Consider the following 25667-nt stretch of genomic DNA (forward strand, 5'->3'; position numbering starts at 1 on the left):
TTTAACTGAAATTGCTGGGCTTGCAGGACATTTTTGCGTCCACTTATGACTGCTCTGTGCTGGACAAAATTTATTATTATTATTGTTTATTTATATAGCACCATTAATTCCATGGTGCTTTACATTTGGGGGTTACATACAATACACAAAATATACAGGTAGATATAATACTAACAATGACCAACTGGCACAGTGGGGCAGAGGGCCCTGCCCGCAAGGGCTTACAATTTATGATGGTCCAGTGCAGATGTGAGCCCAGCCTTGAGATAGTTTGTTGTAGAAGATATATTAGTTTTGTGTACTGTGTGTTGTATGTACACGTATAGGATGTGTGTATTGCTTTGTGTTGTGCTTGTTGTGTATACTGTCCTGCGCTACACCCTACTGTCTGCTTTCTAACACCTTGTGCCTTCCCACCAATAGTCAGTAAGCTCCAGCCTGTCTGCTGCCTCCTCTTCCTCCTCCCACCTCCTGCTCCTTGTAAGAGCTGCAGGGACCAGCCTGAGCTCACAGCTGTTAGAGATGGCCAAGAAGCTGCTAGGTGTGCTCTTACCCATTCTCCTCTGCCTCATTGGGGTGATAGGGATCCTGCTGCTGGCCCTGCCTGCAAAGGACATCAATGAACCCCCCAAATATAAGGTAAGTGACGGCACTGCCTGCCTGGAGCCTGTGACACAGCAGCTTACAATCGCATGTCCATTCTCTATAGCAGTGTGAAGTGTGTGTGGTGCTGATCTCCAAAAGGCAACATGTGTGACACACACCATATGGGAGGATTCACCACAGGTATACTCGGCTCTATAAAATATATATTAGCAGTACTCTAGTCATATATGTGTACCAGGGTGCAGGGAACTACAGACATCAGCATGCCCTGACAATGAGTTGCAGTTAAGAAACATCAGAATGCTATAGGAAGACGTAAATGAAGTTGTAGCAATGGACAACTGGGTGCATATTGGAAGGAATAGAAGGGATCACGGTAGTTGTGTAACTGTAGCTTTGTGCCATAAGGTTTACATGAGAGGAGAGCAAATTGTGTAAATCCTGCACCCATATATATATGAAGCCCTTCAGAAGCGTGCCCAGTCTTGTAGAAGTTTAATCATTGTCTGTAGGAACATTTGCCAACTAATTTACTTTCCTCTCTATTTTTAAGAGCGCCGGTCGTTGTTTGTGGGTGGAAACGCCCATTAGAACTTTTACATCTCACAGCTGAGGGTTTGTTACAGTTGCATCTAGCCTAGACAGGTGTAAATATGGCACATGACCTCTTCTTGTATCAAAGATGTGCCATATTGTCCTTTCGGTATCCCCTCACCACTTTTTCTGAAAGAAGGATGGAGGGGGGCGGGGACCGAGGTGGGTGCATGGTAGTCTTAATTATTATGAGGCGGAATAATGCCGAAGTACCTTGCACCAGTCGAGGTCTTCATTAAGATGGGGATACAGAACGCTAACCTTAATAAATCCCCCCCAATGTTCTGTGGACTAAACAGACTGGTCTCCAGATTTGTACATCGTAGCAAACTGATATAGATGTCGCTGATGCGCTGACCTCCCAGAGTAGCACAGCTGGATACAACTGTAACAAACCCTCAGCAGTGACATATATAAGATCCCTACAGATTCACACATTTATAAACAAGCCGAGATCTTGAATAAGGTAAAGAATAGAAAAACAAAGTGGAAGATTTCTCTAGACTGGCATGTTATACACCCTTGTAAGGGAATGTCACATCTGCTTTGTTTCATTTGTTCTTCTGATCCATCATGGGAGCAGAAATTCAAATTAAACAATAAAGAAGGATCCGTTCTATGATGGACAATGGATCCCAAAAGACCTTTCTGACTATATGGGGTCTGTCAGTGACTATAATAGGATCTGTCAGGTATCCCTTGTTTACTCCCCGACATTGCTAGACGGTGTAAAAAAGCTCTATACTTGGGGTGAATTCTTACTCACGTGTTGACCCCATAAGGTAACATTATCGGAGGACTCTGCTTCTTATAAAAACATGGAACTGTATTAAAGTCTTCATGGAAAAATAGATATGGGGAAAACATCCAGAATAGACAGAAATATCAGTCAATGTCTTATTAGCTTCCATCATGGGAGAAGCTCAGAGAGGGTTTCTTTAAGCTGGATCTCTTGCAGTTCCATCTTGGTTCATGGTTGTACTTCTTGTGGGATGGTCACAACATCTCTAAAGGTATCAGAGAAAGACAGACAAACCCCGACATGTGTGTCTGCCAGTCATTTATATTCAGGAGAAGGGGCGCTCCCCAGAATCCTCAACCTCTTTACAACTGTATTTGGAAAATACCAAAATAAGTGTCCCCTTAACACACCCATGTACTCTAAGATAGAAGCGCGTTGTCCGCAAAATAGACTTAGCCCTTATATGCCATGAATATTGTAATCTAATAATATTTAACAGACGGAAAAGATCAGGCTTGCCGGACTTTCTTTGCCAATTTTAGACGGATCCTGCGCCAGATCCTCCAACACAGATGTGAAGATCCCCTTAATCTACTATGTATTGGAGTAAGCCCACGCCTCTTCAGCTCTTTACCTCTGTCAACCTGAAAGTCAAAGCTAGATGTAATTGTATTCAACTTACAGAATGAAAGCAAATATGTGAATATCAATGAGTATGGACAATAAGGCTGCGGATCAGGGCCTGTGCAGATCTGCTCTAGTACCCGAGCTCATCTGCTAACCTGCTTGCTTCTTGTCATACAAAGTCACAAATACATCGGTTAGTCCTACATGTGCTAATGTAGTTAGTCCTGTGTAATGTGGTTAGTCCTAAGAGGCTTTCTGCTGTGAATGTGGGGGTTAATGGTACCCACATAAAGAGAACTGCTATCCTCTGTGTAACCATTTGCTTCCAGTACTTAGAGATCCATCTGAGTAGATTACACCAGGCCTAGGTTTTAGATTCCTTATAACTCAGTTTCTGGAAATCTTGTGAGGTTCCCCCTGCTCTGCACCTTACAGCCATATCTCAACGGTGATGTAACACTATTACACAACCAGGAGGTGGAGTCAGAGAGAACTTAAAATCTGGTAGTTTGACCCCTTAGATGCTGTGGCTCGTAGTGATCATGAGATTTGTAATTGTAATGACTCACTGAAAAACAAACATTCACTTTTACAGCATAGAAAACATCACAAAAATGAAACGCAAAAAAAATACCCAAAACTTTCAAGCTAAATAAAATCTATAACCAAAATAGAGACATCTAAAAATACAACTCGTCCGGCAAAAAATAAGCCCTCACAAAGTACTTTCTTAGTTAGTTGGTTCTGGATTTTGGGGGTTCCCATAATCGGGGCTTTCTGGGGACTTCTAAAGCTGTACGACCTTGTCATAATAAAGCTCGCACCAGCACCACCGCTAGAAAGCCGACAGTGCGCTGAATGTGAAGAGCTATCGGTGCCGGTACCGTAGCTCTTCAGTGTCAGTGACAGTCTGTCAGGAACGCCCCTCCTCAAAGCACTGTCTGTAGCTCTGTACTGTAAGGGGGCGTTCCTTACCGCCCAGCCATGACACTGAAGAGCTACGGTAATGGCACCGAGAGCTCTTTGGCAGGGGCACATAACGGGAAAGCCGACAGTGTGCTGAATTCAGTGCACGGCCGGCTTTCTAGCGGTGAATTACATAAAAGGTCCTCTTTAAGGTTCAGGGCTCCTTGAGGACAAGAGCTCAAGGTCTCGATAAGAGCACATGATATGGAGTGATGGTAAACATGGTGGTACTTGTAGTAGTTTATTTGAGCTGGATTGCAATGAATGGGGAAATCCCTGTAGAGTGAAGTGGGGGGGGGGGAGAAGTGCTTGACCACCGCACCACACAGACCCTTTATACTCCTCCTCTGTCTTTGGGACCCCCTGGGCCTTATAGTTTATAAACCTCTCACAATGGAAGGAAGTGGCAGGAGGTCAGATATCTATTCCAGAACTGTTTAGTATTTCAGCAGCTGGAGCTGAAGTCAAGTAGAATAGTGGCTGCCCGGGATATAGAGGTGGCCATCAATCATGTCCACTACATAGAGGAATATTCCTCCAATCCTGCACCCAGGGGAATCCGCAGGAGTCTGGAATGTAAGACCAACCCGGAGACTTCAGAAAACTGAGGCTTAGCTATAGGAGATAACACTGACAAAGCTAGCCTGTAAAACATCCCTTATATTGTTCTGTAGGTTACCGTATGTGGCAAATTCATATACAAACACAAGTGACGACAAGGTACCAGATATACAATGGATGCACAAAATACATTATACGCTGGAGGAGTGGGGCAGAAAAGGATTGTAGCTGCCCATGATTGTCCCAAAAATTCCTCTCTAGGGTAGAATAGGACAATTGCCATGAAAAATGCCAGCAAAGCCAAAATTATGAGCCCCATGTCATGTAGCTGAGCGCTCCTCTTCCTCTTAAGAAGTTGGATGCAGACAACGGGGTTCATGTAATATTAAGGATTGTTCACACTAGTGTTACTACCGTCCATGTCATCTGGTAACTGTCGTGGAGTACCGGACCAGGCGTAGCCCTCTCCGGCTGTGTCCCTTCCTAGTGACTCTAATGTAAACAACATGACGGGCGCTTTCTTCCTCACTTTAATTTGTCATGTTTGAAAAAGTCCTGCATGAAGAAGAAGAAAAGTCTCCCTTGTGTTTTTTACATTTAGACGGACATCAGACTGAAGAGGTGCAATAAGCATCTGTCGTTTAATGTCCATTGCTCTCGTCCTATGAGAGACATTAAGTAACGGTAGTGTGAACAAGCTTAGCCAGGAGGAGTCTCATTCATTACTGGAATTAGCCAGACACATTGCTGTAGTAAAAGTGGCCATGGATCGGAGAAGGAGCGATCAGTCCTTGCTGTATCATGGCCCAGTGAGGTTTCCCACGATATGTATTGTATTTATTGATGTGTTTGGCTGGCACTTTGTATGCCACGCTGCTCTCCGGACAGTTGTATCACCCTCTAGCCCTAGACTACAGGACATGCTAATGTGAAGTGATCGATGCAGCCGCTCACCAAGCACAGCATTCACAGAAGGATCCCCGGCTGATCACAGCGGACTGACCTGCTGATTCTTGTATCACCAGGCTCTCATAGATCTACATAGAAAAAGTAGCTTCTGGCTGCTGTGGGAACTATGTGCCCAGAGATGGCTGCATTGTTCGCTTCACATTAGTATGCCCTGTACAGCAGGGTCCGGCGGCAGAGTGGCTTTAATGGGAATGTGTCACCAGAAAATCGCCTATTTTGTAAACTGGGTTTTTAAATTTTTTTTTATTTATTTATTTTAGATTTTGCATTTTCAAAAATAACTACAAAACCCACTCACAATTATCCACTCTGGCCACTAAGCCTACTATAAGACTGGCAATAGCTAATTCTATAGAGCTTTTCTTTGCAGTGGTTCCTCAGTTACATCACAAATAAGATGACCAGGATTACAATAAAAGGTGGCACCACTATAGAGAACACCACTGACCCTTCATTACATCACTGCTGACAGATGATGTCACAGCGTATCTCCTCCCCCTCCCTGCAAAGAGCATGTCTAGAACACTCTCCCATAGACCTCAATGAGTTATCTCAGTTTCTGCCTACGATCATGACTATGCTGTAAAGCATATCACTAAATGCTGTTAACAGAGGAAAAGCACAGGCAAGATGGCTGCCCCCATAAGCACGTACAGACTAACAAATCTACAATAAGAGAATAAAAAGAGATTAGAAAAAAGTTATCTAAATTGCAATATCTGCTGTTAATAGTTTAGTAAAACATTTGGTGATGAATTCCCTTTAAGGTGGGAACCAATCATCTAATTGTATTGTGCGAGGTGTTGTAAGACATAGGATGTCTGATATGTGCTTGTAATGTAACCTGTATTGATCATTCCTCTATATATATTAGAAGACGACAGTGTACGGAGGTCAGGGAGTACTAAGGTCCTGTAGGGATAGGTTCATGTGCGGGGCTCTCAGCTTTTGCGGTGATTGTACTCCACACTAGGAGCAGAACAATACTAGACACGTATAAACCCATCCTGCCCTATGCCCGCTGTGTGACTAGGTAAGAGGTCTGTGCTTGTGTATTTATTATATCTCCTATCTAGTACTTTGCTGGCCCTTGTGTTTTCATTAGAACCTATATATGTATATGGTCTGACAGGTTACTCTATAGTTGAACATCCGACATGGCCGATGACTAGAGTTTGACTAACTCACATATTTGTTGCCCCACTTACTATATAACCTGTGTCAGACAGCTGGTGTGTGATGCCACAAGCCCGCACCACTTCCTGACTGCTGTAGATTTCAGCTCAGGTGCAAGATGCGGTAGAAACGATCCAGAATGGCTTAATGTGTTGAAAGTTGGGCATTGATTTATAGAGCGTTACCTTCCAAAAGGTGGCGTTAGGGGAAATTTCCAATTTCTCATGAGTCATGGCTGTTGCAAGGGTTGGAAAACTGGACAGTTTTTTCCCCATCTCTAAGGGGGCCGTTAGGTCAGAAAACCCTAGAGCGAACTATAACTATTCAGTATTTGGCAGTGAGAGGTGGCATTGGGAACCATATGGCAGTATTATTTGGATATTACATCTTATCCTGGCACTGTATATAATATTATGTGGGCTGGAATCATGGGAAGTACCTGTATAAAATGGCGGAAATCTAGTTTGTTTGTTGCCCAGGGACCCTTTTTTTTATGAAATTTGGCTATGTCTGTCATGAGATTAGCCCTCAGTTATGCAAATAGGAATTACAAAAAGAGGGAGGGAGGTATATGTACCAAATTAGTGTAGGGGTCCGCAACATTGGCGCTCTAGCAGTTGTGCAACTACATCTTCCAGGATATACAAAAGTTCTCTTCTTATAACTCTCATAAAAAGTGAATGGAGCATGCTGGGAGTTGTAGTTTGACAGCAGCTGGCGTGCTGGGCAGCAGGGTGTTTCGTGTTTTTGGCTCATCTATAAACAGTCTGACATCTTTACATAAGGTCGGGATGTGATGAGAAATAAACACAAGATTCTCTCCAGATACAAATGTAAGGCAGGCAGGCAATTCAGGTCTCAGCTGAATGTTTAAGAATTCTCGCCTTTCTATTTAGTGTCCTGTACTGGTACTAGAAACTGGCTGACAACCACTAATGGCTATTATTACCGTACTTGTAAAAGTTGTCATTAAGGCACAGTTCCATTTGACACCAAAACCCCATTTCACTCTCCCACAGTTCTGCCAGTGTGTCAGTATCCACTGAAGTCCTAGCATTTTATGCATTGTGAAATCTTATTCCAGGAGATAAAAGTCCAGTCCCAAACTATTGGAAATCAACTGTGCTTTCATGCTGTATGGGGCGATTCTTTACCCTGACCGGCCCCCTTTCCTCTCACAACCACTGAGGGAAGCTAAGGTCATGTCTCTACATTGCTCCATTTTACTAGATACAGCTGCGTATCTCCCCGTTGTACGAGGTGTGACTCTATGGCCTTCATCCAGTTCTTTGAAAACTTTGGCCCAACAAACCCTCCAGAGATTGATAAATTTTTTTTATACTTTGTTTTCCACAAGTTTCACATTCTTCTATGATATAACCCGCCGGTCTTCTGTGTTTCTTTGCAGTAAATGCTCAGAACTGGGTTTAATTCAGTACGATCCAAGAACCGTAAGATGATGCAAATAAAGACAACACTTAAGGAGGGGCTACATGGTGACTGTGGCGGTGTCACAGGTCATGTGGCCAAAGATGTCAATATCACCCTGTGCGCATTGTGTCCTATTGGAATGCACAAGTTTCTACAACTGCTACATGAGGACTGCAGCAAATATAGGAACATGCCCTGAAAGGGAGTCTGTCAGTAAGAAAATCACCATCAAACAAGTACCAGCACCTTATAGTGCTGCGAGCATAGTCCTGTAATTAGTTTGCAGTGCTTGCTTAAAGTACATGAAAAAATACTTTTTTCTTTCATATGCAAATTATTGCACTGGGAGTGTGGCCGAGCACAGCTGCACATGATCATATTGCCATCCTTTGCCCAGCTCTGTCATGCTGAAGTGCAAATCACATCATCCTCTACCTGGAAGCAGAAGAGACCAGACCCATGCTGAGGAGCCAGGATGGACCCTTCTGCTTCTGGCTATAAGAATGATGTGAGACATGCATACAAGTCAGCTCTGTTGACGAGGATTTCAATAATAAAATCTTACTCTGATATTTGGCCACGCCCCATTGCACATAAATCTAATTTGCATATGAAGGTATTTTTCACAATATTCAAGCAACTATTCTGCAAACTAATTCTAATTATAGGCTGGTTTAATGGTGATTGTCTTGTTGACAGACTCCATTTAAGGGCTCGTTCACACGGGCAAAGTGGGGGCGGATTATGGCCCAGAATCCACGTCATAATCCGCCCCCTCACAATGGTGGTCTACGTAGACTGCTAGCGTTCGTTTTCCCGCCAGTGTTTTTTTTTTTGCCGTTAGCAGAAAAAAGAAGCGACATGACCTTTCTTGAGGCAGATTCCGCCACAGCAAGGCAATACAAGTGAATGGGAGCTGGAAACCGCAACGTAGTTTTTTAAAGTCCATTCACTGTCCGTGGCGTTTTTGAGGCGGGTTTTACCAAAAAAACGCTCCAAAAAAACGCCTCAAGAGTCCAAAAACCGCTCCCTAATTCCTGAAACGTTTTTTTTCCCCGGATTAAATTACACCACACCCTATTCACATGTGAACTAAGCCTTAGTAGAGTGAACACAAAATGCAATCAAATCTTCAACATAAAACAATAAATACAATTAAAAAATCCTGTCAGAGCACACATGGCCTCTGCGGATACAGTTCTTACTACCATGTTGTGGTCTCTGCCTTACAGAAATGGATATATTAATAGACGATCATATAAAATGCAACAATAGAATTATAGACAATGAAATCCATAAATAACATCAACAAATATTATAAAAAAATCATTTTTTTTGCTCTCAGTAAATGATGGACATTTAGTGCTATTTATATACCTCAGAATTTCCTGTGTGGCACATACAATGGAGCGCGGTGTAACCGGAGTATAGCTTTCTTCTTCAATCTTGTTCCGTAATCTAATCCAAAAATAGTCCTGGGAATCCTTGTGAGACTGCACAATCTCATCACCTCTGCACCGTGCACCATCCAGGAAATAACTCGGCTACTTGAACCTTTTAGAGTGTTACGGGAAACTGCGGCTGATGTTGGAAATAGCGCACGCTGAGGCCAGAATTACATTAAGGGTGGAGAAAATCCATATAGAAATAAGTAATTAGATGAGAGCCGGAGTCTTCCCCCATTCATAAAGAGTCGATCACTCGCCAGGCGCTGCCACTGGCGGGAGTGCCTACAAATAAAACATGGCACAATTACAGGGTTACTCAGTATGTGGGGTGAAAACTCAACAACCTGGTGCAAGGTGGCAACTCTCAACAAAACCAAAAGACACAATCAAGTTAAAGTTTGCTGTAAATCTTTATAATGCATTAAAGGAGTTTTCTGGGACTTATAAATTGATGACTTGTTCTTAGGATAGGTTATCGTTATTTGATTGATGGGGATCTAACACCCAGGACCCCCCAGATTGGGTGAACGATGCAGCCTCTGCACTGAATACCAAGAACAGTGCCTTACGTATGGTCGTGGCTGCCATAGGACAGAGTTGCTGCTGCACCATGTGACTGATGAACGTGATGTCACTGGAACAGGGAAGAGGCCGTAGTGAGCCACAGCCTCTTCTTACAGCTGACTAGCAAGTGTCCAGGGTGTTGGACCTCCACCAATCACATATTGATCATCTATCCGACGTATACGTTATTAATATACAAGCCCCAGAAATTCTTTAACTATGCTACATTAGTAAATTTTCCCAAATTATTGTACTGTATAGACATTTATAATAGGGTGTGTGCGTTAAGGTAGTTGCAATCTTTAGTATCTGCAATACTTTGCGCCCACATGGTGCCATGAGAGAAGGACGTGTTATGGATCCATGAGAGGAGCACCTGTTATGGATCTAAAACATATGAAGCAGGTCATATCTTGTGACTCCGTCTATAGTGGGGAAAGTAGCTTGGTAAAAGTAGTGGTGCGGACCCAAACAGTGAAGACAAGGACATAAAATATGCAGCAAACTGGCTTATTTAGAAAAAAAACCAAGAAAATAAATCAATCTTGACTTCAGGTACAAAATGAGCAAAACAAAATAACAGCCTTAACTTCATGAAAGAAACAAAATACAAACCTGCTCGTCTGAGCGACAAACTAAACACACACAAACAAAACCAGCACAACTTTGTCTCACCGGACTCAGGGTTACAGGACAGACCCAGGGACATCCTTTCACTCCATGGACATGCATTGGAGTGCAGAATCTGCAGCCCAGTAATGAGCCAAGGTCCCACACCTGGAGCTGAGGCCTGCTCAAGACCCGCACTGGACCACACATAAATTAAGCTATAGTGAGATTCCAGCACCCTGCCTGTCACCTTCTCACACCATGTATTCTAATATTTGGGTCCATGAAAAACCTGGATGGCACGCAAATGCCAACCAGACGCCTACGGTTGTGTGTATAGAGCCTTAATCTATTACTTCCAATGAACTCTAACATGAACCCTCTTAGTACTACCGAATGGTCAAGGATAGGCTACTACAGCCACATATAAGACTCTTTAAGGTATGTCCACAGTAGCCATATATACAGTAGCAGCAAAGTGGATGTGATTTAATTGTACTCCAGAAAAAAACAGCACAAAGATGCCTGCAGAGCAAATGTTCTGTCCCTTGGATGGCAATTTATCCTGCAGGTTTCTGTCGCAGCTTTCGCCCTTTGGATTGTCATGTGAGTATGGGGGATTCTGGGATCTCCTGTGTATGGCCTCCAGGGAGTGTCAGAGGAGCTGCCTATAGAGCCTTATCTGTGTGTACATATTGGCTAGGCCGTCTTATTCCGGCCTCCAGCAATACAATAGAGCTGTCATCTAATCCCCCATTTTCTAATAACAATGAACTGACTGCGGACCTCCACCTCAAGGTAAAATGAGAGGACTCTCTGAATCCCCCTACACTGATACTGAGATAACTCTGGTGACCTCTTCAAGTCTACACAGTAAAGCAGCAAATGGCTGAAAGTGTTTTTTTCATATGTTTTGTGCTATGTGAAAAATCTCTGCATTATCCCCTTAGCGTTTCTATGCAGATTTCCATTGTCTAGATTTCTTGTATAATTGCAGTTCTTACCATGTGCCAGGATTCCGCAATGTAATAATCTGTTCCGTGCCCCTCAGCCTTGTAATGATTATCGCTACTTCCCACCCCGTGTTGGTCTTGCCAGGTCTGGCCCCTCCATTGTGCTTTTGCAGTAATAACAATAATTGGAGATTGGGATTGTTATTACATTGGCAGACGCCAAGTTTCCAGGCTGAGTTTTTACATCCAGCTGGATGGCTTCTATAGTAACTTTTGCATTAGTGCTATGGTACGAGTCCTGCATGGGGACGGCTATAGGTTGCAGACTGTGTTATTTTCTAAGAGAAGATGGCCTTTAGGACAATGTTTTAGAGCTGACATGCCATAGAGTGCCCAAATAATAGCACTCTGCAGGTTATAAAGAATACCAAGCTTGGTGCTATGGTGTAAACTTATGTGTATAGAGGGCTAAACCTGACAGCAGCGGAAAGGTGGAGACTGCAGAGTGATTGTCCGTTTGGCCATAATGTAATCCAATGCTGGAACTGCTTGTCAAACACTTAGAGATTCCTGCGTGTTACATTGTCTAGAGGCTGTTCCCAGCCCAGCACCATATTCGTAGTTGTGTGATCTATCGACAGGCTTACAAGTCCTGAACTTTAGCCACCTGTTATAACCACATCTTTAAAACCTGTCAGACGCTTGTCATGCTTTGTGCCTTGAAGGTCTCTTGTATATTGTTATAACTTGCTCAGATTCCTGCCCCTGTCAGTCTAGCATCCCCCATTTAGTGCAGGTAATGACACTATAGGAGTTGTGTTCTTCATTCAGATCTGTGCTTAGTTCTGCAGCTCATTCATGTAGTAACTATCTGCCCCCTAACAATCAGATATTTATGGCCTATTCTAACTAATGGTGGGCCATGACACAAATCCTGGACAACCACCCTTAGGCCAAGGCCCCACGTTGCAGAAACGCAGCTTTTTTTGTTGCAGATTTTGCTGCATTCTTTTGGAGCCAAAGCAGGGAGTGGATTGAGCAGAAGGCAGAAGTATATCAACTTCCTTTATATTTTCCATTCCTTTTGTAGCTCAAAAAATGCCACAAAATCTGCAATAAAAAAAGCTGCGTTTCTGCAACGTGAGGACTTAACCTTAAAGGGGCATACTCATCTCTGATATTTAGACACTTGTATGGCTGTTGTGGGAGCTCTCATAGAAGTGACTGCAGACAGTTGTTTATGCATGGTCTTATATCTGTGAATAAGTGGAGAGGCGGACAGAGTTATAGGTTACTACATCTGCAATGAGTGGGACACAAAAAGTGTGGAATTATCGGCTAACCGCGACGTCACCCTCAGCTGCAGGACTGATTTAATGGGCCTATTCTATTTTCGGCAGATTATAATAAACTGTGCTGTGTGTCATTGTAATAGTCGCTCATTTTACACATTCCAAGAATTATCAACATTCATTTTTTTTCACCATATTCCAAACAACAAGGTCTTTTAGGGGTCTGAGACTCTCGACATTCCAGTTCTGTAGGGTTGCCTATGTCCTCACGATCTACTACATCTCAATGCGATCACCATGGGGATGTCAATGAGGACAAGGTCAGTGGAGCCAGAACTCCGCTCAGTCTTGGCTGGAAATTTTGCTGTAAAGATAACTGATCTGCAGCTGTTTGGATGAGCAAATCGGGCGGAATAGATACATTTTTGTTGGAAGACTCAGACCCAAAATATACGGAAAGAACTGATTGTGATTGTCCTTTTCTCTTCCCTTGTGGAAGTTCAAGCAGGAAGTGAGAGATCTGATAGTCCAATACCATTATGTATAAGAAAAGCCTGGAGTCTATAGAAACTGGGTAGAGCCCTCTATGGGGACTATAATGGGAACATTATTGACTGAGGCACCCAGCTTTCCATGAAACGGAGAAATATTTTAGAAAACATATTAATCTCTTTCCAAACACTGCCCCCTAATGTTATAAAATATATTAAATTGTGCAATTAATGATATGTAAAACACTGCCCCCTACTGTTACATTAAACCTGTCATTACAGTTTCAAAAAATGTGATAACTGGTGAATACTGAAGGTGATCATTAGTAGTTTATTTATTTTAAATGAATTATTTCTAATTCCTGCAGGAAGTGACATGTCCTGCCAGCAACATAGAGGAGAATGTAATCTGTAATATCAACCGGTTGTTCTTGTTCTGTTTTCTCTTTCTCATTTCTATATTGTAAAATGCAAGACCTGCCAAAAGTGTTATGTAGAGCAATTATCACAATTACACAGCAACCAGAGCGGCTCAGCTGTACAGTACGGATATCTAATCTGTGTGATACCATGGTAAACTACTGTAATACTACCCCTCTGTATGCAGAGTATAATAACTATAATACTACTACTATGTACAAGACTATAACTACTATATTCTTGTACATAGGAGGTAGTATTATAGTAGTTATATTCTTGTACATAGGAGCAGTATTATAGTAGTTATATTCTTGTACATAGGAGCAGTATTATAGTAGTCATATTCTTGTACATAGGAGCAGTATTATAGTAGTCATATTCTTGTACATAGGAGCAGTATTATAGTAGTTATATTCTTGTACATAGGAGGCAGTATTATAGTAGTTATATTCTTGTACATAGGAGGTCGTATTATAGTAGTTATATTCTTGTACATAGGAGTGGTATTATAGTAGTCATATTCTTGTACATAGGAGCAGTATTATAGTAGTCATATTCTTGTACATAGGAGCAGTATTATAGTAGTTATATTCTTGTACATAGGAGGCAGTATTATAGTAGTTATATTCTTGTACATAGGAGTAGTATTATAGTAGTTATATTCTTGTACATAGGAGTAGTATTATAGTAGTTATATTCTTGTACATAGGAGTAGTATTATAGTAGTTATATTCTTGTACATAGGAGGTAGTATTATAGTAGCTATATTCTTGTACATATGAGGTAGTATTATAGTAGTGATATTCTTGTACATAGGAGCAGTATTATAGTAGTTATATTCTTGTACATAGGGGGCAGTATTATAGTAGTTATATTCTTGTACATAGGAGTAGTATTATAGTAGTTATATTCTTGTACATAGGAGGTAGTATTATAGTAGTTATAGTCTTGTACATAGGAGTAGTATTATAGTAGTTATATTCTTGTACTTAGGAAGCAGTATGATTATATTATGACTGGTATACTAGTTCTCCATACAAATTACATTATATATAAGCTTATTTTATCACTAATTTCCATTACTTTTTCTCTCAGTACGGTATTGTATTGGACGCAGGCTCCTCCCACACGGCTCTATTCATTTACAAGTGGCCAGCAGATAAAGAAAATGACACGGGTATTGTGAGCCAGCACAGCATGTGTGATGTACATGGTAAGTAATATTCTCTCTCCCAATCATTACAGAAGTTTGTGGATATTTGTTATAGGTCAGTGGAGTCTCAGAGCAGCAGTATTTTTTCTAGAGCTGCTCTTCCTGCTATAACTGGGGATGGTTAGTTGCAATTATTGTTATATATTTTGCAGACTATGCAATGCTGTCTTTGGTCACCCACATACAAATATACAGTACATGGACCATCCTGTCTCCCCCTCCCAATTCTTTTATGCCTCTATTTTGCTAAAGGAGCACATTGAAATGTAAGCTCAGTCGATTAAGGGCTGGTTCACATCTGTGCCCGTACTCCGTTCTGCAGGTTTCCATTTCCTGCACAAAACAGAGGCAGGAGACGGAAACCTGCCGGCATGTTTCAAGCCCATTCTTTTGAATGGGTTTGAAAGGTGTCCAGCCGTGTGCGCCGGTGAGCATTTTATGCTCTCCGCGGCAAAACAGTTTTTTTTAAACCGGACACAGAGTCGGACATGCAGTACTCTCTGTCCGGTTTTAAAAAAAAAAAAAAACGGTTTCGCCGCGGAGCGCATAATACGCTCACCGGCGCTCACGGCCAGACTCGGCATGACAGGTTTCCGTCTTCTGCATGCAGAAGACGGAAACCTGAAAACGGAGATCAAATGCTGGTGTGAACCCAGCGTAACTCTAGAATATGACAGGCCATATGTCCATGATCTTCAGAAAGTTCCTCCACATAAGGTTTTCATTTATTTCAGTCGAAGTTGAAGCCTTGATGAAAACTATGAACATTTGGTAAGAAAAAAAGAGTTTAGTAGTGCACACTGAGGTGCAGCTTTGGAAGGAGCTTGTGCAGGTATAATTGGGAACACATGCGGAGGTTTAATAAATCCGTTTTCTGCTGTCATGCTTTCACTGCACAAGAATGTGAACCCCATAAAGTAACTGTTGTCCCCTACCATGGATTTGATACATGTTTTCTGTTCTTAGGTGGTGGGATATCCAGCTATTGGCAGGATCCACCTGCTGCAGGGAAGAGCCTGGAGAGTTGTCTGCAGCAGGCTGTGAACGATATCCCCTCCAGCCGGCACTCCATCACTCCCCTATACCTAGGAGCTACGGCCGGGATGAGGCTGCTCAAGTATGTACAGAATTACCGCCAAGAAATACAGGGACTTATATCTTCCAGAGTAACAAACTGATTTAGTAATGTTATACAATGCCGCATAACTGAGAATGTTGTTAGGACGATCCCATTCACATTACAGCTTTCATACATTGCCTTATCAAAGAGGGACTAGTGGGCAGAATTGTACCCGCAACCTGCTAAGTGGACCCACCTTTCTTACCTCTTTGAATGACTTTTTTTAATGGCACCATATCATAGGATGTCATGTGACCCTACGGGTTCCACTGAATGTTGTAGGAGACTTACACTGGGGTGGGTCACAATTGACTATCTATTTTCCAACCCCAGGTTTAACTTTTTCTGGGTCATATAGTTCTGCTTTTTAGTTCAGCCTAATAAAGGAGACCAGCCCCAGAATAAAACACCTTTAAGACCTGGGACTTGTGGTTTTACAATAGCTGCAAAGTCATAAGTTTTCCTAAATATCTATAACTTGGTAGTTATAGCTACAATATATGTTAATGGTAGTGTTGTCAGGAGGATATTTGGCTCGGGGCTTATCTGTAAGATTTTGTTTAGTGCAGGAAGACATATACTCCAAAGACCACCCATAGTGATATCTTCATGTAAACTCCAGGCCTGACATGTTATACACCAACATGGCAGATTTTTAGCTTCAGACTATAACTTCTCCCTCCTACAGAGTTTCATACCGGGGCCTCCTGTATGTTGTAACTCACATAGTCTGTTCCAAGGAAGAATTTCTCTGCTGATCCCATAACTCTCCTGGAGTTATACAGAGCTTATCAAAGTCATCACTGATATTAACCGTACTGGTGCAGGAGGCAAGCAAATTTATGTGCCTTATGATTTACAAAACAGGCTCAACCACAAGAATATAACTACTATAATACTACTCATATGTACAAGAATATAACTACTATAATACTGCTCCTATGTACAAGAATATAACTACTATAATACTACTCCTATGTACAACAATATAACTACTATAATACTACCTCCTATATACAACAATATAACTACTATAATACTGCTCCTATGTACAAGAATATAACTACTATAATACTACTCCTATGTACAAGAATATAACTACTATAATACTGCTCCTATGTACAAGAATATAACTACTATAATACTACTCCTATGTACAAGAATATAACTACTATAATACTACCTCCTATGTACAAGAATATAACTACTATAATACTACTCCTATGTACAAGCATATAACTACTATAATACTACTCCTATGTACATGAATACAACTACTATAATACTACCTCCTATGTACAAGAATATAACTACTATAATACTACCTCCTATGTACAAGAATATAACTACTATAATACTACCTCCTATGTACAAGAATATAACTACTATAATACTACTCCTATGTACAAGAATATAACTACTATAATACTGCTCCTATGTACAAGAATATAACTACTATAATACTGCTCCTATGTACAAGAATATAACTACTATAATACTGCTCCTATGTACAAGAATATAACTACTATAATACTACTCCTATGTACAAGAATATAACTACTATAATACTACCTCCTATGTACAAGAATATAACTACTATAATGCTACCTCCTATGTACAAGAATATAACTACTATAATACTACTCCTATGTACAAGAATATAACTACTATAATACTACTCCTATGTACAGGAATATAACTACTATAATACTACTCCTATGTACAAGAATATAACTACTATAATACTGCTCCTATGTACAAGAATATAACTACTATAATACTGCTCCTATGTACAAGAATATAACTACTATAATACTGCTCCTATGTACAAGAATATAACTACTATAATACTACTCCTATGTACAAGAATATAACTACTATAATACTGCTCCTATGTACAAGAATATAACTACTATAATACTACCTCCTATGTACAAGAATATAACTACTATAATACTACCTCCTATGTACAAGAATATAACTACTATAATACTACTCCTATGTACAAGAATATAACTACTATAATACTGCTCCTATGTACAAGAATATAACTACTATAATACTGCTCCTATGTACAAGAATATAACTACTATAATACTACTCCTATGCATGATTTCAGTAATTGCCTAATGTGATCTTAGCATGTTGTTTCTGTCTATTCACAGCTGGACTAAGCCGAGCGCCTCTGACCAAGTTCTAGAAGCTGTCAGTAATACACTGAAGTCCTATCCCTTTGAATTCCGAGGGGCCAAGATTCTCTCTGGTCAGGATGAGGGGGTCTTCGGCTGGGTCACAGCTAACTACCTCATGGAAAATTTTATCAAGGTATGAAATAATTACTAAGGATGGCTATAGCAGTGATAATGCCAGTAATATACTGCTATTACAGTGCCTGCCTTCCACAGAACCTAAGTATGCTCTCTCTCTTGTCTGTATATGTGTCAGCCTGTTCTGTGCAGTAGCATTTCATTCATGAATCAGGATTTACATATCTGTGAGTGGGTGAAGGTTTCTTTTATAAGCCTAATATTATAAAGAGGCTTTGAACATGCAGGGAGCGCCTACCAAGAGTGCCAGTTTGATAGGGCCGACAATTCATTGCCTCTGGGCTCTTGGCATTTAGACGTGAGATAGTCTGTGGGATAAAGGATGGGACATTATTGAGGAATTAGCAGGGCATGAAAAGAGATGAGCCATCTGGGCAGGGTCCTTGTGCTTGATGCCAGAGTGTACACAGATGTGAGTAGGTGATATGCCCTGCTCCCATTCCTATGTACCTGGGAGGTCTGATCTGCTCAAATGGTTTTCAGCTTGGTCACTGGAGAACAATAAAATCTAATGCAAACAAACCACTTCAATAAGTGGGAACGCCAGGTGTGAAGATGTGAGGGAGCCTGACTCAGCCCTGTCGGAAACGCTGGAGTCAGAAATCAACATTCACTGACTTACCTGACATAATAATAATGTTATTTATATAGCGCCAACATATTCTGCAGCGCTTTACAAATCAGACATTACAATGTGACAAAAAATGAATGTATTAAACAATAGTAGTTTCCGAGAGCTTACAATCTATGAGGAGATGGGGACACGAGGTCAGAGGGCATGCTTGGTACAATGCTGTCATCAAGTAATAAAAAAGTTCCTATAACTGAAGCGGTCTGAGCCGTAACCAGCTGGTACCTGTGAATATACAGATACTAAGTGTATGGAGTGCAGGGCCTCTAGATTGAGGGGACAGGTGGAGTGAAAAGTCTCTGCTGGTTACAGTATAAAAACAGTGGACACCCGGCAGACCCTATTATAGTCTATGGGGTCCATGGGTAACCGTTTGGGTCCCATAACATAAAAGAAATTGCAAAAAAAAAAAAAAGCAAATTTTTGCTACTTTGTAGATAGAAAACTGTCAAAGATGGTGTCAGAAATCCCACCCACAAGTCTCTGTGACACAGCGGATTATTTTGGCCTACGCCATGACAATGGTATTTGGTTGATGGGGGAGGTCAGCCTGACGCCCATTCCAGTCTCATGAAATCTAACCAGGTCAGCTGACCTCAGAAAAATAAATACGGTAAATGCTGCACTTGTATAAAAACCTCAGAGCTCAAAACTCCTTCATACGTTACAGATGTCGCCAAAGCTCCGATTATTAACGCAATCGGATTTAGCATACAGTATTGAATTTCTTAATTACTAACATTGTGTAAAACTGCAGAGACTTGTCCGATGGGTGTGAACCTGCTGGTTACACTTGGCAGCAAAGAGCATGTAAAGCCGTACAAGTCCTAAGATAGCAGCGCACTTTTATTTCCTTTCTGGGTGATCAATATGTTTGTAACCAAACATGTTTGTCACCAAATCCCCCCACCCCATGAGGATCGGATCATGTTTGTGTCACCTAGAAGGGATTGGGTCATGTATGTGAGATGTTTATGTGACCGGGGAGGATCGGGTCATGTATGTCAGATTAATCTTGCTCCATAATCCTTATATAGGCTTGATGTAAACTTGGCAACTTCAGGTGTAGTATAGGCTGCTCTATATGGATGTGTAACACTCCTACAGCAGATTTTAAGCTGGCCATGGATAACATATATTTTGAAGGGGTTCTCCATATTGGACAATTCCTCCCTGTCAATCATAATCAGTTTGGAGACTTGAAGTTCACGCATTAATCCTTCTTTTCTTTGTTTTGCAGTACAGCTGGGTGGGACATTGGTTTCAGCCCAGGAAGGGGACCCTAGGAGCAATGGATCTTGGCGGAGCATCCACACAAATCACTTTTGAAACCTCAGACAAGATTGACAACCCTGAGAATAAAGTGGACCTGCGACTGTATGGTCAGTCCTACCGGGTGTATACCCACAGCTTCCTGTGCTACGGGCGAGACCAGGTTCTCTTGAGGGTGCAGTCCAAAGTGCTGAAGGTATTGGGAAACTCATTTCTGTAGAGGATATAATGTATCGGTTAACAATACTACTGTAAAGAAGAGGGCACAATGGTTCAACCCTCTATTATTTATCAAAGGAGTTTGGTTTACCCCTAAATTGCATATAACTAATTGCACATTTTAGCAGCCAAACAACAGTTTTATCTGAAACTCTGGGTATCAATGAACAATTGGGGACAAATCTGTTTGACTATCATACTGTGTGCCCATCCCCTTAATGGGAACCTGTCAGTGCTATTTGGGGCACTAAAGCACTCATAGCTACTTAGAAAGTATAAAGGTGTGGGGGTTTATTTTATTATGGAAAAGGGGGACACTAACCCCAGTGGTCCATAATAGCCCAGACAGGTTTCCTTTTAGGAGGTATTCCCATCTCAGTCAAAATAGGGAAGAGATGGAAACACAGAACCCCTTCTTCTGTCCCCTGGGGCAAGAGTTAAGGTAACAGCTGAACGCTGATGTACTACACTGTTTCTGTAACACCCATAGATGTAAATGGATGCTATGGAAACAGTCTGCTATGCTAATTCTGAAACTCCTATTCACAATTACAGATTATATGGAAACGATGCAGAGCGGCACTGCTCAGCTGTCCCTGTACATCTTAGAGCAGGTAGTCCTGCAGTTTGCAGAGATCGAAATATCCCTTTAACATCTGTCCTGATTGTATCCTGCTGGCATAGGTGCGCGACTTGTTTTGATTTCTAATACTATAATGAACCCTGCAAATCTGTCTATTGCCCAGATGCTGAATGTGATCCTAAAGGTTTCCTTTCACTGACAGCAAGCAGAGATTTTGAGAATTAAGAAGTATAGTAACAGAAGTATTCTGCATATGGGTCACACAGGGAGTAGTCTGTAATAAATACCACAAAGGCTAAGATAGCAGCTCCATCTAGTGGTCATTTACTGTAAATACAGAACTGCAGTGGTTTTCATACAATTGGAAAAGGCCATCTGAAAATATCTAGGACCAAATACCATATATATATATATATTAGTGCTATAAACCATGCTGGAGTGTATATATGTAGATTATATATTGATCTCTATAGATAGATGGATAATAAACTATACAGTGAACTCTCACTTGCAGTACGCCTCCTCCCCCGTTTTGTTATTTCAGTGACCGATTTTCCTCCCTTTATACACTAAGAAGTTCCTCTCTATGAGAAGACCACCCCCATTTCCAACCAAAAACCACTTTTTGAGAAAATTTTTAAGTGGGAACCCATTTAAAAAGACCACACATTGGACTTTCAATGACACAGGCCTGTGCTCTGTGGTATTGCAGGACAGTAGTCCATGTCATAGTCAATGTGTGAGTGCAGGACAGTGGAGACTGCAGTCTGCTACTGAGGTGTGGTGGCCATATTTGCTAACAGTCCCAGTTCTGCCCAAAACTGGGCCACAAAAGGGGTGGATTTTATGTAAGCCCCAAGGCCCTCACCAAACAAAGATAACCTCCCCCCACTAATGCTCCCCTCTCCTCTCTCTAATGATGTCTCTTGTCCAAAGTCTTCAGGGACCTGCAGCTCCCGAAGCAGAGACAGGGTGAATGGTAAAGCAGGGAGCGTACTGGGCACGCCCATGAGTTGAAGGTGGGGAAGCCCGGACCCACTGCCCAGAACAGCGGGACAGCAAAGGCAGGACTGTCCCACAGGGGCCTCCGCTACCATAGGGCCCAATGCAACTGCTCTACCCCAACAAGGGGATTCTTGAGGCATTTCTAGGTGGAATTTAAAGTTCAGATTTTGACTAATGAAACTATGTGCAGCTGGTATAACTTGGGTACCTCCTGTATATAATTCTATATGTGCAGCTGGTATAACCTGGGTATATACTGTATATAATTCTATATGTACAGCTGGTATAAGTTATAAATCTTCTTGTATATAGCGATATGGGTCATGCTGGTATAACCTGGGTACCTTCTGGTCTGGCTATATATATATATATATATATATATATATATAAAATCTCTCTGTGTATGTATATGTGTGTGTATATACAGTATATATTATAATTTTTTTCCCCGTAGGAACAAGGATACTCACAGATTGTTCAGAATCCGTGTTGGCCCAAGAATTTTAACAAGACTTTTTCATTTCGGGACATGTATGAGAGTCCGTGCACAGCGACTGAGAAGCCTACTAACTATAATCCTGAAGCGTCCATTACGATGAGCGGCAGCGGGGATGCACAGCAGTGCCGGTCAATTGTTAACAGCATCTTCCAGTTCTCTGACTGTCCTTACTCCTCCTGTTCCTTTGATAAAATCTTCCAACCCAAAGTGTCTGGGAAATTCATTGTAAGTCATATCAAGAATTTTTTTTTAAAAAAAAAATCCCTAATTTGTCAGGTTCTTAAAAATCCCTATCTGTCAATTCTGGAGCAGAGACCAATATGGCTGCGGCTGTAAACTCCACTGGTTTTCCTGGAAATGTGGCAGATATTCCTGTATAGTAATGCAGCTTTGCCATTCAGGATTCTGGGAAAGCCCTAAGAATTATTATTTTTTCCTTTTAAAAAGGTGCTGCTTTTACTGAGCGTATTGGAGAATTAGCATTTACTGGGAACAAGTTTGCGCCCATAGTTTACCATATGCTTTAGACTCGTCCCACGTGCGGTTAATTAGCAGCGAGTGCCAGAGCCGCCTGCTGTTGTCATAGAAACACTTGGGCGCAGGCTCCAGGTCTCTGTACAGTGTAATATGGTGCATATTAAATATCATTATAAAGTCCTTTCTGTAAACTCCTTGGTGCTGTAATGGTTATTGTTGTCTTTTCAGGCATTTGCAGCGTTTTATTACACCGTGGACTTCATAAAATCGGTGATGAAGATGCCGGTTGATTCAGTAGACGATCTGCGGACAGCGACGGACGCCATCTGCTCCTCCAGTTACAGTGAAGTGAGTCAGCTTAGACCCTCAGCGCAGCAACTCCACACCCCTGTGGAATATCCTGATGTACAAGTCACATTCACTGCTATTGTAGAAATCCTCTGCTTCACTGTATATTAGATCTGAACCTCAGTCCATTATTAGAGACAACTGAGAGAATGAGATCCACTAAGGGCAGTTCACACTATCGTTACTAATGTCCATTACTGTCTTCTATCATGGGATGCAGCAATGGACATTAAACAGTCACAACGAACGGTCACAGAAGGATTCTGTGTCCATTCCCATTGACACTAATGTAAACAACATGATGGAAGATAGGGTAATATAATATATATCTGTGTTTTCCTGCAGCTTTCCAGCAAGGCTCCCCCGCCTGTGCAGAAACATCTCAGTGGTTACTGCACTACGGCTAACTTCATCTACCTGCTGACCAGTAAAGGGTACAAGTTTGACAACGAAACCTTCCCCAACATTGTTTTCCAGAGGAAGGTGGGTATTCTCCTTATCATGGACACAAGGGTTGAGGGGTTGGAATAATCATCTGCGTTTATGTCAGCCTAGCACATATCTACATTGGTACAGCCTTGGGTGCTTTTTCCTCCAATTGCTGGAATTTGTCACTCTGCTTTCCGACAGGTCTGAAAAGCAGATATGTAACTAATTCTGAAATCTAACCATATTTGTTGTCAGACAGCGGTCTATTACAAGTTCGGCAGGGGTCCTAAGTAATGTTGATGAACCCTGTACTTGAGGTTTTTACCTCTCAGTTCCTTTTTATACACTGACATTGTGATTGACTTGTACTTGTCTTCTCCCAGGCTGGTGACACCTCCATTGGCTGGGCCCTTGGCTACATGCTGAACCTCACCAACATGATCCCCGCAGAAGAAGCCTCCATTCTCAAAGCCACGGACTTCAGCTCCTGGGCTGCCCTCATCTTCCTCTTTGTTGTCATCATTGTCATTGCTTTGATTCTCTTCTTCGGTGCCTTTAGAGCCAGTAAACAGCAGCAAACCATATGATGCGAGGCAATGGATGGGTTGAGTCTTGTTACGTCCCTCTGCCACATGGAGAGGCTTGTACAGCTATTCTCGGTGCTCCATGATCCTGATGGGGCTTTTCAAATCTTCATATATGGTTGCTGAAGCTCAGCCATGAAATGTGACTATGGATTAGACCTCTATACTGGGACTACGTGGGAGACCCCTAGGGTGACTTGTATGACTATCATTGTGATGGAAGCAAAGGTTTTTTTGTTTTTTTTTAAAATTGATTTTTTTGTCCTATTTGCTAAATGTGACATTTCTACGGCATTAAACCACTACAGCCCGTAATGCATGTATAGTGAACCCAATGTGTGGTGTAGCTGATGGCCGTTGCTCGCTTACAGTTTCAATAGACACTTGCGTGATGATGCTAGGCCTCGGATTGGTTGGTAAGATAATCATGTGGTTGCTGATGGGACGGGAAGTCATATCTGCCCACATATAGGATCACACATTCACTTATCTATACAATGTGGGATCAACTATATGTCCATATTTGTGGTTTGTGTTTTCTCCTTTATTTCTAACTTTTTTTTTTGCCATAAATATTTGCTGTTCCGACTTCTTGCTGCAGGAACCTTTAAGACAGATCTACAAAGAGCAAACCTGGGTGTGTGAACATGCTCTTAACTAGATGCTTCTAGTTCACAATAAGTCCTCACTTCTTTATCCAGTTTCAGTCTGCTACTTGCTATACCATCATACCATGGTCAAATGGTGTAAGCTTATCCCCCCTGTCTTTTCTCTGAATAGTGTACTAAATGGGCAATGTCAGCCAGAAATTAAGATTCCTCTCCCGATTTCGAGTCACCCATCTCCAGCACTTCTAATACTTAAGCATTTGATCATATCAGTGGGGGAGGGGCATGTAAAGTGCTTCTGACAATCATAGGCCCTCAGGCCAAATGCCGAGCAGATGCCTCCTCTACAGTCCATGTATATATGTATACTAGTTCATGTAATCTTCCCCGCGCCTTAGCAATGTTTTCTTGAGGTAACTGTGAATTCTTGGCCACATGTGGACTGAATGTAGACACAGTTCATGTAGTAAGAGGTAACTGCACTATTATAAAGGGAATGTAACATGATATAGTTATTTACACAGAAGATGACTGTAATGTTTTTGATCATTTGTACTGAATATGAAGTTGGATCACTCCTGTGTAGCACTGCCACCTATAGTAATATGCAGAACTACACCCTGGTCTGTGCATAGGTTTGTATGACGCAACCCTCCACACTGTGGCACAATGCACTAGACTGTAAGCTGCAGATGCTGACAAAGGCTTTTATTTCAGGTCTTCCTACCGGGTAATTTTGAGTATTATATGAGAAGGGCATGAGCAGTGTTATCATTTTTGGTTGTTCTAATGAATGGCATTAAAGGTCATAAAACTGTGTCCTTGTGGTCTGATTTATTGTTTATCTGCCATAAATCTGTTGCCTCTTTAGAGACCCTTTTTGGTTGATTTGCACTGTGTCAA

At 41.6% G+C, this 25667-nt stretch overlaps 1 protein-coding gene across 1 annotated transcript; it reads left to right on the forward strand.

The window, feature by feature from the left end:
• Window positions 1-522: 522 nt before the first annotated feature.
• Window positions 523-25565, forward strand: ENTPD2 (ectonucleoside triphosphate diphosphohydrolase 2). The gene is made up of 9 exons (XM_075260377.1): window positions 523-639; window positions 14545-14662; window positions 15629-15779; window positions 17948-18107; window positions 19981-20208; window positions 22274-22543; window positions 23024-23143; window positions 23489-23626; window positions 23956-25565. Exons 1-9 carry the CDS (start codon window positions 523-525, stop codon window positions 24157-24159), a joined length of 1506 nt encoding a protein of 501 aa, XP_075116478.1. The 3' UTR covers window positions 24160-25565.
• The last annotated feature ends 102 nt before the right edge of the window (window positions 25566-25667 follow it).

Source organism: Leptodactylus fuscus, chromosome 11 (assembly GCF_031893055.1).
Source record: "Leptodactylus fuscus isolate aLepFus1 chromosome 11, aLepFus1.hap2, whole genome shotgun sequence".
NCBI lineage: Eukaryota > Metazoa > Chordata > Amphibia > Anura > Leptodactylidae > Leptodactylus > Leptodactylus fuscus.

What these genes read in the sequence shown, in the direction of transcription:
- ENTPD2 (XM_075260377.1), top strand. Translation starts at nt 523, where the DNA reads ATGGCCAAGAAGCTGCTAGGTGTGCTCTTACCCATTCTCCTCTGCCTC. An exon ending in ATGAACCCCCCAAATATAAG is followed by an intron (nt 640 to 14,544) that starts GTAAGTGACGGC and finishes TTTTTCTCTCAG; the next exon opens with TACGGTATTGTATTGGACGC. An exon ending in AAGTGTCTGGGAAATTCATT is followed by an intron (nt 22,544 to 23,023) that starts GTAAGTCATATC and finishes TTGTCTTTTCAG; the next exon opens with GCATTTGCAGCGTTTTATTA.